The 13,705-nt window shown below is 41.5% G+C and overlaps 2 protein-coding genes across 2 annotated transcripts; one reads left to right on the top strand and one right to left on the bottom strand.

Annotated features, from left to right (window-relative positions):
• Positions 1 to 4,808: 4,808 nt before the first annotated feature.
• Positions 4,809 to 6,767, top strand: LOC141909750 (fibrinogen-like protein 1-like protein). Its single transcript, XM_074800350.1, has 3 exons — positions 4,809 to 5,016; positions 5,539 to 5,641; positions 5,715 to 6,767. Exons 1-3 carry the CDS (start codon positions 4,891 to 4,893, stop codon positions 6,419 to 6,421), a joined length of 936 nt encoding a protein of 311 aa, XP_074656451.1. The 5' UTR covers positions 4,809 to 4,890; the 3' UTR covers positions 6,422 to 6,767.
• Positions 6,768 to 7,007: 240 nt separating this feature from the next.
• Positions 7,008 to 9,363, bottom strand: LOC141910399 (uncharacterized). Its single transcript, XM_074801137.1, has 2 exons — positions 8,140 to 9,363; positions 7,008 to 7,441 (listed from the first exon to the last, which is right to left on the bottom strand). Exons 1-2 carry the CDS (start codon positions 9,361 to 9,363, stop codon positions 7,178 to 7,180), a joined length of 1,488 nt encoding a protein of 495 aa, XP_074657238.1. The 3' UTR covers positions 7,008 to 7,177.
• Between the last annotated feature and the right edge of the window lie 4,342 nt (positions 9,364 to 13,705).

Raw genomic sequence — 13,705 nt, 5'->3', positions numbered from 1 at the left:
ACACGGCAAATAATATCTAAGATAACCAAAAATTATTTTAGAGAATCTTAACTATCATGTCACATATGCAAATAGTGGAACCTCGTTATAACGAACTCGGATACAACGATTCATCGGATATTACAAATATATAGAATTTCATCCCAAGTAACAGAATTTCACTATAATTTCATACTAAATATAACGAACTATCGGTTATAACGAACATACTTTCTCTGGCTCAGCGAAGTTCCGTTGTAATGAGGTTCCACTGTGTTCAACAATACAGCATGAATTATTTCACGCTTGATTGCACAATCGTCCATCAAATAAGAGTACTCGATTTTTTAATGTTGCAGGAATTAGGACTCTACATTCGACTGTTGGAATCGATGATTCCACTCGTGGCAAGCGAAGATCCACCAGGTTCGCTAGTGTGCAATGAGACAACAACTCCCAGATTTCTTCTCAGATTCAATTCTTCGAATTGTAATCAGTAATTCACCCTATATATGAACCTAAAGATCATCTGAGTTAATCTTTTTAATGAAAAGTTCTGAGGACAATGATAGAAGATGCAGCTGTTCAGTGTATATACGCATGCGCACAGATAACATATCTCCTTTACGGATCTATGTAAAACACGAAAAGAAAATTATAACAATGTATCACAATGTTCTGTACATTTTCTGACGTATGAAACTAATTTTCTAACTGGCTTTCGCGGATTAATTCATCGGATTCCGATTAATACGTAGACATTTCTCGCGCGGCCGCCGCCCGCTCGGGAGTATAACCAGCGGCGCTGAGTGCGCAGTTCTGTCGACCACCACGCGGCGTCTATACCTCCACACCATGCGCGCGCGAGAAAGCCATTCGCTTCATCGGAGCTACGAACAGGATTGAGATGATTGTGAGTAGTCAAAAATGCCGCGCATTCTGAAAGGAAAAAAATCCGAAATGATTTCCTTTAGTTTTAATGATTCATTTTCAACATCTCCACTATAATCGCATTAATCTTCAGGAATCACAAAAACTAACACTAAAGGAATCTTTTCTTTTTTTCTGTCTGAATTTAGTATTTTCTACGGCTAAAACACGGACTCAAATAGTGAACGAACGTATTTTCTAGTTGTCCTATTGCGCAGTTGAATGATTGGAAATTGAAATATTCGCTTGATTCGAACGATTTGAAGTATTTTGTTTTGTTTGATCGGGAATAAATCTCAACGTCCGCGAAACTTAAGAGTCAGGTGTCAGTGATTCCGGCGCCACCATTTACGAGTCTTTCAATCGAACATCACCAATCGCCAACAGTAAGCGGGTAAGTTAATAGTAAAGGGGGTAAGTTTACAGAAAGGGGTTATTTCACAGTAAAAGGGTTGGGTTTACAGTGAAAGGGTCAGCAAGAGAAATGAGTTTAATAAAATATGGAGATTTAGTTTTATGATGCTCGCGGTCTTTAGTTGATGATCGCGGTTTCCGATATAAAAATAGATATCACCGATATAAAAATGGCCACCAGGCAGCCAACTTGAGTTCACTCTCATAATATCCCAGGACCAAGTGAGCATAAAGTTTAATTCGGTGCCCAAAATAAAGATGTAACTCATTCTGAAATAGAATTTGCAAAACGATTTCTAGAAAACGGTTTTTACTTGAATCAAAATGGCCACCAGGCGACCTGTTATATTCCTCGCCAGCTGAACATGCTCAGTGGAACTTTGAAAGTTGGACCAGACTCAACGTGGCAACCTCTGGCAACATTATTGATATTGAAGCTCGGTGCTCCTTTGACTTCTTGGGCTTGGAAATTTAACCGGGTGGAACAAAAATGGCCACCAAGCAGCTAGTTTCGTTATTATTGCACCACGCTCTGTACGCACTGCACTACGCGTTCTCTCTGGCTACCGAACGGTGCATTTTCAAAACCACTTTAAAACGATAAATTGAAAAATTTCAAATCGATGTGTTTTCATTGGATCGTGTCGGAAGGTGGTAAACAATAGATACACAGCAACATCAGCAGCAGCAGCAGCAGCAGCGGCGGCGGCGGTGCGATATGAGTGGAGTTTAATCTTGAAAAATAAACCCATCAAAAACACGCGCTATAGTTTTTGAGCCGCAGCCGATCACAAACGACCTGTCAGAGCGGAACAGAGCGAAACGCACAGCGCCGTCCGTGTTTGTATTCGCGACGTCTACGCTGACAATTTGAATTCCATCATCCACGCGTGCGCGCTATAGGCGCTCACTTCATCAATTTCCATCGGTAATTTAGTTAATTTGTATCCAGTGTAGATTGTTTATTTCTCGCGCCCCGAAACCCGGGAATTTTGCATTTTATTTGTTCTGTTCGCCGGGGGGAGAGGGAATTTTTCATTGAATGAAATTAAAATTTGGTTGAGAGAATCGATTATAACGAATAACATTCCCCTCCTCTCCCCTTCTCCCTCTCCTTCCCTCACTCTCTTTCTTCCCCTCCTCTCCCCATCTCTCTCTCCCCATCTCTCTCTCTCTCCTTCCCTCACTATCCTCCCCTCTTCTCTCTCTCCTTCCCTCACTCTCTTCCCTTCCTCTCACCCGCTCTATCTCTATCTCTCCTTCCCCCACTCTCTTCCCCTCTTCCCCTCCCCATGCCCCCTCTCTCTCTAGGACGAGGGCTTTGTTTTTGTGTAGTCGAGTGCTTGTAGGTCTACTTTTAAAATATATATCTATCTATACTACATAATTCAAATATATGTATTTGATTTCAATGTAACACGAAACGTATAGCGGCAAAATTCATTATTTATTCATGTGAATGTCTAGACTCCATCCGTGTGTACAGAGCTACTGAAAATGAACTGATTTTAATGGAGAGTTAACTGGATCAAAACTGTGGTCCAAGGTTCCAAAGTTGTGAGTTGAAGACTAATTTCAATTCGAGTTAACCCTTCACAAACGGAAATGGGCCGCGCCTCAGAGTTCTAATCTGTGGTTAATCCTCGCTTCCCAGGGGTCTCTCGCTTGCCCTACTGTCGAAGCGATCTTGTTCGTTTCAACAACCAATCCCCTGGCAAGCGAGGAATTATAATTCATTATTTCCGAATTCGTTGTTGCGACTGATAATGAGACAATGCGAACCGTGTTAATTCAAACTGGTGATCACGTGGCCGGCACACTCGTACAAATGGCTGTTCAGAACCGGAAGTAGCACTTATCGATCGGCAAACAAATCCATTAACGAAACCGATGTTGACATCGATGAGAATTTCCGACAGAAAGTTTGTCTGATCCTGATACACACCGAACAGCGTTCCACTTCCACCCTCGAGTGACGTGTGGATAAGAGCTTATTGATTATTGATTTACGTGATGAGAACAATTGCAATAAATTTAGATATTGACAAATTTTGTATAGAGAGGAAAGCCTCTCCATTTTGTGAAACTTCTTGAACATTGTTACCATGCCTACGCCACCCTGATTTAGATGTTGAGACCCCACTTCTTAAGCGGATCAACCTGAATTCAGACCGCGATAAATTCAGAAATAGTTCCGCTTATTGTTTTTTTTACAAAAAAATGGTGTGATGAATGCGGTTGTGTTATGTAGCGTGTTTATGATCACGTTAACAGCGCAACCAGTTTGAAATCTTAACCGTCAAGTGCTGCCTCTTTACATATCGTAGACGGTGTATACGTGAACTAATTCATTACTCGCATGCCGCAGTGGGAATATCGTGCAGTCGAATTAGTTCACGTGTTCACCGCTTGTATTATATATAGGGGCAGCACCTGACGGTCAACATCTGACAGCAACTATCAACGTAATAACCCTAATTGCTATAATTGCCCCTTCTTCTGAACTTTGCAGCTTACTCATACTCCTTAAACTGTTTTAGAGTCCATGATAAAACTTACGAAATTCATCGATTCTGAATTTCTTTTACTTTTGTTCTTTCGTTTCCCTTTTTAAAACTGAGGGTCGCGTGCGATTGCGGCTGCAAGGCTTTGCTCAGCTCAAACAGAAAGTTACTTTTCTCTCTTTCTTTTTATAATTGTGCTTTTTGCAAGAAATTGTGTAATTTTATTGGTAACTTGTTCGTCTTTTCTCTCCTTTAATCTCTGTCTTTCTTTAATATACTTTCCACGAAATAAATTCGACCTTGAACTACGTTCCTAATCATCCATTAGTCTAATCATTGCATGTGATTAATGCTGTTAGTAGCATCAGACGAGATGTCATAGTTTAGTTAATCTTAGATACGAAGAGACAGTTAGTAATATTTGGGTTAACTATATTTATTTGAAGTAAGAGCTTTCCTAAATGTTGAGTAGCTTCATCGGGTAAATGAGTGATTTATTATGAGTGTGGCACTATTGATTTAGATTAGACCATTTAGATTAGACTATTTAGATTATACTATACTATGCGATTCATCTAGTTTTTTATGCAAGTCCTTCCTATCTGTTTGAATACAATCAACAACAATGTATAATTCAACCTTTTATACTTTAGCACTTGTAGTTACTACTACTAAAATGTTTCCTGCTAATTGCAATGTTGCGTGCTCGTTATTTCATATTTTTAGGTCTCCTTGCCATGATAGTAGACTATTAAACCCTAAAAGTGCGTCATCGCAAGGGAAAAAACAACTCGAGCGCTCGATTCGTCGTCAGCAAAACCCAGTGTAGTTGGGAACCGTCGAGAGGGAATCAGGCATGGCGAAATTTATATTCGGAACAAATCTGAAACTAATTTTACTGAAATGTTTAATTTTCGTCTGCACCGGACACGAGAACGTGCACCAATACGTCAACCATTACACGCGACATTCTAAATGCGGTACGGACTACGCACCGGACGTGACAGTAACGATAACTCGGACTGCTACGTCGGAATTTCAGTGCGCTCGTCAGTGTAGCAGAATGGCGACTTGTACCGGGTTTGGCTACGGAGAAACGGTTTGCATTCTAGGGAATCGTCAGATGAATAATCAAAACTGTAGTGAACTAATTACGGCTCCTGCGTTTGTATATTACGAGGAAGCTCCGGTGAGTTTGTGAACGGAGCGTGAGGGTGGTTTCGGGACAGGGGGGGGGGGTGATAAGGTTCAAATCTTAGTCCATATACTACATATTACTTACTACATATATTCCATTTTTATATTTAGAAAACTCATCGTGCAACTTTGAACAAATTTCCACTCTCGTTGGTTCCATTGGATAAATGCGATTTAGCTGCCTGATTGCCATATTGTAAATCGATTAGTTCTAAAGCCTGAATTTCAGTGTTGGACGACTTTTTGCATTCGTGTACTTTATCTAAGACAGAATATTGTGAAAGTTCACGTAATGCTTATGGCTATGTACTATGGCTGCCTGGTTACCATATTGATAATCTAGTAACTTTTCTCAAACCTCGATTTCCATTTTAGATGCTTACCGTATTCATATTCAATCTAAGAAGAAATCGTTTCTGAGAGCCCGTTCGTTCGTTCGCCCATTTTCAATAAAAACTGATAATGTGATATAGCTGCCCGATTGCCATATTGAAATCTCGTAATTTTTTTCAAGCCTGGATTTTGTTTGAATGGCGGTCGATACGTTGCGAAGAAGCGACTGTGCATTAACTGTTCCCCAGGTTGGACGGGACAGAGATGTGAAAAACTCGCCCAAGGTAAGATCGAACGAAGCACCCCGCAGTGGAATCCTCCACCAAACCTAATATATGCGTAACGATCTCTTTCTAGGCTGCGAGGATTACTGCAATGCGCATGTGCGATCTGACGGTTCCTATTGGCAATACATACGACCAGGTGGCGCTGCGGACAGCCTCGTTTTCGTCCGTTGTACCTGCTACATTCGCAGTATGGGCTGCACGATGTTGAGCAAGCGAACGTTCAACGATTCCGATAACTTTAACAAATCCTGGGCCGAATACAAAGACGGGTTTAATACTAGTGGCGACTCCATGTGGCTGGGATTAGAAACACTTCATAAACTGGTGACGAACGGTCGCGCCTACACGCTATGCGTCGAGCTGCATGCTAAAACGAATCACTCGATTTCGAAGAAAATTTTCTACGATAACCTACTCGTCGAGGACGAATCGAACAACTATCGAATCAGCTTGAACCAGTCCGCGCTGGACGTGAGCGATTTACGATTCAAGAATTGGGGCGACGCGTTGTTCGCGGGGGGTGAAAATACGTCGATTTACAATATGTATTTCAGTACGTATGACAGAGATAACGACCAGTCTCCGGAATCGAACTGCGCCTCGGATTACGGCGGTGGATGGTGGTTTAATAATTGTACGAGCGCGAATCTGAACGGTTTTTGGCCGTTGATGCCCGGACAGCCGCAAACAGCGCTCAAAACATGGAACACTGTTGCCAAAAAATGGGGCGGACCGGCCATTGGCTTTACGAAACTATATGTATGCGCAACAAAATAATATACGTTCATTGTGACTGTGTAAAAGATGTTTTTCGTTTTTCCGATATCTGTGTTGAGATTTTAAAGTAAGGTTAGGTTTTTATCGTAGACTACACACAAGCGCCCCTGGTGGATCTTCGATTGCCACAGCAATACCGAGCCATTAACATTAGCACCCCTATACCCCACCGGATACTCGAGTAAGCGCAAGTTATATACTACACCCGTAGCGGACCCAGAGTAACAGCGAGTATGCACACCAGCGCCCCTAGCGGATTCTCACTAGCCACAGTAGCGATGTCCTGTAACTCAACAACACGAACATGAAACTGTAACTCAACTAACTCGAGTAAATACCATATAGTTAAAATGTATATAATATTTATTTATTAAGAAAAAACGAATGAAACAAAATAAAATGATAAACACTAAAACACAATTTTCAATTTGATTATGCACACAAGCGACACCTGGTGGATCCTCACTTGCCTCAAGTAGAATCCCCTATTACCGCTTTAGTCTATTACTGCACACTAGCGAACCTTGCAGATCATCACTTGCCACAAGTGCAATCCTCTATTGCCGCAGTAATTTTAATGTCCTACTGCAAACTAGCGACACCTGATGGAACCTCACTTGCCACAAGTGGAATCCTCTATCGCCGCAGTAGTTGATGTACAACTGGCACTAGCGACACCTAGTGGATCATCCTCACTTGCCACAAGTGGAATCCTCAATTGCCACCACAGTTAAGCGTTTGTGGGGTTCACAGGCACTAAAACACGGAGAATCGTCTGCGGCTGATGTGCATACGGGTAATTCCGTGTTGACGTAAAGGCATCGCCATGACGCGATCGATCGGAATTTCGACGAGGTCAGAAATTTTATCGGTTTCAACGAGTTCTTCAAGTTCGTCTTGAACGTCGTCCAACATCTCCTGATGTTCGTCGCAGCTGCGTTCCAGTTTGAACTGATAGATTCGACGACGGATCTCGATTAGCTGTTTGGCCATCGCGCGGTCCTGTTCACGCATACCCGACTGAAGTAGAGCGATTAGATACAAGAAATATACATTGAATGAAATATTATACAGTGACCATCTTCACTCTTCTTTTACACCGCCCAACATTTCTTGAGGCGTTTTTTATTTAAGCAACTCGGTTAACTCGCGTTAGACAGCCGCGTATGATCACGTGGTACAAATCGAATCACCTTAAGTTAATGACACTATCGTAACTTGAATTAACTATCATTTTGTTTGTTCATCTAACGACGAACGCACTCGCCATAGGCGCCATCTTAAAACGCGTTGGTAACTCGACTCGAAATGAGCCGAGTTGGGTACTCGAGTATGGCGAGTTGGTAAAATAAATGGATAAGTTGACGCTGAGCGGAAACCTGTCCGTCCAAGAAATCTAGGGCAATGTAATAAACCAATGAAGGGTGTGCGGCCAGTGAGCTACGGTGGGAGGTTAAACCCTGGCAAGCGAGGATGTGTATAGAGACGATATCAAGCTGTATAACCGACATGAAAGCTCGATTGGTCTAGTGATGGTCAACCTTCAACGTACGCCACCGAACCCCAGCCCTTACATTATTTTATATATTACAATAATTACCACTTCATTCTACAACATACATTTCACTTAGTTCCCTGAGTTTGCCACCATTGGAAGAAGAGACCTGGGTTCGAATCCCGATTAATTCTTATATCTAATCATCGATTTTAATACTTACCAATTCCTGTTTTAACATATCGATATTCTCGTCCAGTTTCCTGAGTCTACCTTCATCTAGGGATTTACGCGATCGTTTCTGGGTTTCCATATCGGCGCTTGAACGCCAATGAGACGCCCACGGGGTGTCTATATACTGTTGTTTCCACTGCACGTAACTCGGGCGTCTCGTCACCAAATTCAACCTATTCGTTAGTTCTTTCAGTTTATCCATATCCTCGGTATCGCCACCAGAGGGCGGCATCACTTCGATCACTGTAACCTCATCTTCTGACGATTCCGATACGGGTGATTCTGACCGGTCGGCGCTGCCTCTATCGGACGTCTGCGACGACGAACTACCAGCCGAACCGTCTCTGGCAGGCGACGTTGGCGTAACGGCGATTTTCTTTCGCGCTAGAATCGGCGACCAGTTCGGTGATATGTACCCCTTACTGAAACTAGGAGGTATTAGTTCGTGACGATCACCGATACCGTTATGGTGATGCGTGGACGAAGCCCTCGCGGGAGGCGAGTCGAAGGGATCAGCGCCCACGAGACGCGTGTCCCACGTTTTCTCGATAGCGTCCCACGATTTGTTGATATCCAACAGTTGATGATCAGGTTGAATAACTGTGGCCAGTTTACGTTGAATCGCATTACTATTAACCCTTTGTTTGCGACATCCGCTAGAATTCGGTCCTTCATTGAATGACCTTGAAACAGGCGATGATTCTATGTCGTCGGTAAGCGCGCTTACCTCTACACCGTCATCATCGACATCGTCCGCATCAGCCGCCGAATAGCAGCGCCCTCTATTGAATTGTCGTTTAGATGTCTGGACGCCGTGATCTCGTAAAAACACGTGTGATTTCATCAATTCATTATCGCTATTACGAGGATCGTTTTCGAGAATCGTCGCCAGGCGGCGTTCGCAAACGACTTGCGTAGATTTGTGCACTTTGCCCGCCAAAGGCGCAACACCGGAAGTACCGGTCGAAACGTCGGTTTGTGGGAATTGTAGCTTCATCGATCCGAACGGAGCCGACTTTATGACGTCACAGAGGCGCGTTGAATCGTCAGATTCTTTGCTATCGTCTTCCGGCGGATGAAAGGTGAAGGTCATCGTTTTCAGTAACTGGTCGGTGAATATAGGGGGCGCGTTTTCGCCGGGTGTAGAATTGCATCGGCTGCGACGACGGCGGCGATGGTGGGGATACGTAAAGCCCCCGAAATCAATACTCATACTATACGAGCATCGACACCACGTGACGTGTGCCCCTAATCCTCATCCCCGTGTTACCATTTAATCATTACATTCGTAAAGTCGACGCTTTGAAAACTGCGATCCGCTGAAAAGAAATACAAAACACACGTTCAATAAATGTTTTAGACAAGATTACGTTCGCTACGACCGTATATTTTTCATTATTGACAAAAACATACTAGTATAAATGTACGTCGTAAATATTGAAAGCGTGTGGTAAAAACCGGTCGAGAAAGTGTGTCTGATAAAAACGGTTTTTTGTTTTCAGGAGCAAAAATCTCGCAGCATTTACGAATTACGACGCCATAAATTTGACGACCGCGCGGCTATTATACGACCAAATTACGACACTAAACATATACGCATAATGATTGAGCTTCGACTAATAAAACTAGAATTGAGGAATTATCACAATAAGAGTAATGATATGTATTGGCGGTGGAATTAGTGACGGTGCTTGACGCTTTAAGTGCGCTATAGTGCCTACTTTTTAAAATTCGATTATATATTACCTAATAAATAAATACCGTCTGACAAATCTATATCGGGGTCTAATTCTGACCGAGACTGACTCACCAAAAGGAAGCAAGTCCAATGCACAGTAAAGTCACTTTCAACCATTTTGTTTTTACTCAATGCGTACGATTGAAGAAAACAATTGTTCGAGGCGCATGCTCAGGTAATTTTGCCTGGGAAAAGTATTAAAATTCATTTCGAATTTTTCAGCGTCTCCAAAAAGGGCATTTCAGATTTTGAGTTACTCGTCTGAGGCATGTGAGGTACCCTAAATCTACCACTGCTCTGATCTGGTATTGGTTATTTTATCTTTTAGTATTATCACAAACATTACACTAAGGTTGCAGCAATAATAATATAATTTCGGAAGAGTATCCAGATATTTAGCCGTTACGTTGCCGAATATCAAAACATCGTCGAATTAAAGAGATTAACGCATCGGAAGGCTCACTATAGCGCACCTAGCGGATCCTTACTTGCCGCAGTAGATGCTGCACCAGGTCCCCATTACCCATTGAATACGGACTTCACACAATCGCCACCTGGTGGATAATTGCTTGCCATAATAGGCGTTGCCAGGTCCTCAAGTCCTCAAGTTGTTCCTAGCGGCACTTCGAGTGCTACAGTAGGTGTTAGGGTTGCACGACGTGACTCCAGCCCTTAAGTGGCATTCAATTCTTAAGTGGCATTCGATTCTTAAGTGGCATTCAACACGTTAGATTGGGTTTACTGATAACTGTAAGCTATAGAACTATAAGATGGTCTTAAGCTGATGTTGAATCTCAGCCATAAACCGCGCAAATGACCCAGTTCTCGATGTGAACGACTGGTTTAGGGGGTGGATCATAGGCAGGCAAGCGAACTAGAGCAATTTGAATGTGGTAAAATTCACGTTTAGAATTAGAAAAAATAGATATTCATACAACTTCCAATAATAACCTTATTCGATTTAAGTTTTGATCTGTTGCATTTTTTTCCCATAAGGAGAAACATAGTTTCCACCTCTCCCTCTATATAAATATATATAAATATATATATATATATATATATATATATATATATATATATATATATATATATATATATATATATATATATATATATATATATATATATATATATATATATATATATATATATATATATATATATATATATATATATATATATATATATATATATATATATATATATATATATATATATATATATATTTGTAAGGTGAAAAATCATTACTGAATGAAATACGGTGCATTCGGCTGTAATAGAAAATGGGACAAACTACTGAATGAATGGACAGACAGCTTAAGGGTAAACTTGTTTTTGACAGAAAATAATTATACCATTCAAATGTATATAATACATATTCGATACTAATAGAACCCGCGCGGATATTGATGAATGTTTAGATATTCCCGGTCACGGAGATTGTGCTGTGCATGGGCGCTGAATTTTTTGTGAGAAAAAAATATTTCAAAACATTTTTGAGAATATATATATATAGTGCCAGGCGATTTACCGGGTTTTGGTTTTCGAAAAAAGAAATATAAAAATGGGGGTTTAATCTCAGGTCCTAAAATAGGCATCTTCAGGGTCACATAGACTGGGGTATCAAAGTTACCCCCCAGGGGTAGGCCCCTAAATTCTTAACCTGGGCCTGGTTTCATAGACTGGATATCAAAGTTAGCCCTAACCTCAACCTGGTCGACAACCAACATAGTAACAATGAGTAACCATGGTAATAACACGTATTTCAAAATGTACCCAGGAATCATTTTTCATCTGAAACGTGAAACTTGGAGCCCTGAATAGAAACGTAGGAAAGAATTTCGTTTCCTTCGATAACAAAATGATGCTTGTGTTAGCGACAGAAAATATCAACGAAATCGTTCAACGTCAAAACCACAAAGAAATACATTCACCGCGGTCTTTATATGTTATATCGGTAAAACCAAATCTCAAAATAATTGATAATCATTTCATAAAAACCGGATACAAACCTTGTGTGAACAGTCCAACACGGAGTTGATGGAATATCCGATACCAACTTATTCACTTATATTGCATTCTAACACACGCATGGTGTAGCCTATATATCTAACTCGATCGGGCTATCGAGAATTAGATTCAAATTGGTTTCGAAATTAAAATTCCAGACTGTTTCTTTTTTTTTTAAATATCGTTTTCCGATATCGAAGAGAGTTCAGAGCGCGGTCCCTGTCAGAGCGGTCGATCCGATAATCGTTAATTAATACATTCGAATAGAATTTATTCGCATCTATGTCGCGGGTTTGGACCTCAGTTTCTCACAGGCCAAACATCGCTAACGAACAAAACACAACGAATCAACAATCAGCAATCTTTCATTTGAATTTAGAATAAAAAACTTGTCTAATAAGTAGGTCTGTGATCATTAATTTCCATATGTAGAGTTAAACATTCCTCTCTCAGTCATTGTTCCAACTATTTCTCGAGTCCTGCACGAACGACCAGTCGACTGTTACAAGTATCTCTCATAATACGCGAAATTGAATCCCAGAAGAAATTCACATTTCGTTTAGTAATTGTATCAATGCGCCTCTAAGCAGCTCCCAACAGTGTCAGTATAACAGCACCGGTGCGATTAACACTTTTTAGTGGGTGGTAAAAACCACCAATAACTGCGGGCTTTTTTAATAACTGTTATAGGCCAGACCGATAGAGTTCATAGATTTACGCACGTTTGACGTCCGACGCCTTTCGAGACTTGCCCAGATCCACGAGTGTGATTTGAATTTCACCCCGAATTCGACATGGAATCAACTTTTTAATTAACCAAATTGCGTAAAAATGAAACATGGTGACCGTCATAGTTATTTCATGTTTTCGCCATTTGAAACTGATTGAGTCCATTATATCCTGCGAATTCGCATCTTTCCTGCGACGACACTGCGTCACACGCAAAGAAAAAGCTTTTTGTTATTTCGGTTGTACTAGTAACGAGCCTCCCGAGTCATATATACGCATAGAGTAGCGACAGAAAGTGAATAAACGAATATTTTTTCTCTTCGCGCGGTGGTGTCGTGTGTTTATTCCAGGACCGCGATCGACCGGTCTCGTGGGGTCTATATAGAATAGAACTCGTACAGGTCGCAAACAAAGGCTCCTATACCGTATTAGTTTTTAGCATTCAGTTTTGTTAGATATATTTCATTGAGACAATTACACAAATAAATATAGTCTATACCAATAGAAATATTAATGCGTTTTATTTATAAACAAGTGGTGAATATGTGAATTGACCCCGATTAGTCATGCGGTCTGCCCCTCTGACCTTTGATCGCAAAATAGGTTCACTTGATACTGTGGATACGAGTACTTCCACGCCCAGTCGTCCAGTCTCACGTATGTCCAGTGACGACCTACTACTAAAGCCTAGCGCACATCGACACTGCGATTGGAGACAACTAGTTGCAAGACAGTTTTCGGCGCATGAGAGGAACTGGCTGGATACGATCAGTTGCTCGAATGTGTCGATGTGAGCGAGCTTACGATCGGTAAGCGTCGATCTATCTCCAGTTCCAGCCAGTTGCCCATGTTCTACTTTTGAGCAACTGGTTGTACTCAATCGCAGTCATATCCGTCGATGTGCGCGCTCTGGATCTCGACGAACGACACGCGTCATGCAGTTGCTGCAACTGACCGGTTGTAACTAGATTTCGATGTGCGCGGGGTAATCGTTCGGTAGCAACTAGTTGTCTCCAATCGCAGTGTCGATGTGCGCTAGGCTTAACGAACACTTGGGACTAAATACTGTACGACAACA

The sequence above is a fragment of the Tubulanus polymorphus genome, chromosome 8, assembly GCF_964204645.1.
Source record: "Tubulanus polymorphus chromosome 8, tnTubPoly1.2, whole genome shotgun sequence".
NCBI classification, from domain to species: domain Eukaryota; kingdom Metazoa; phylum Nemertea; class Palaeonemertea; order Tubulaniformes; family Tubulanidae; genus Tubulanus; species Tubulanus polymorphus.
The sequence above is the reverse complement of the archived record's forward strand: the minus strand, read 5'-3'. Positions and strand labels throughout refer to the sequence as shown.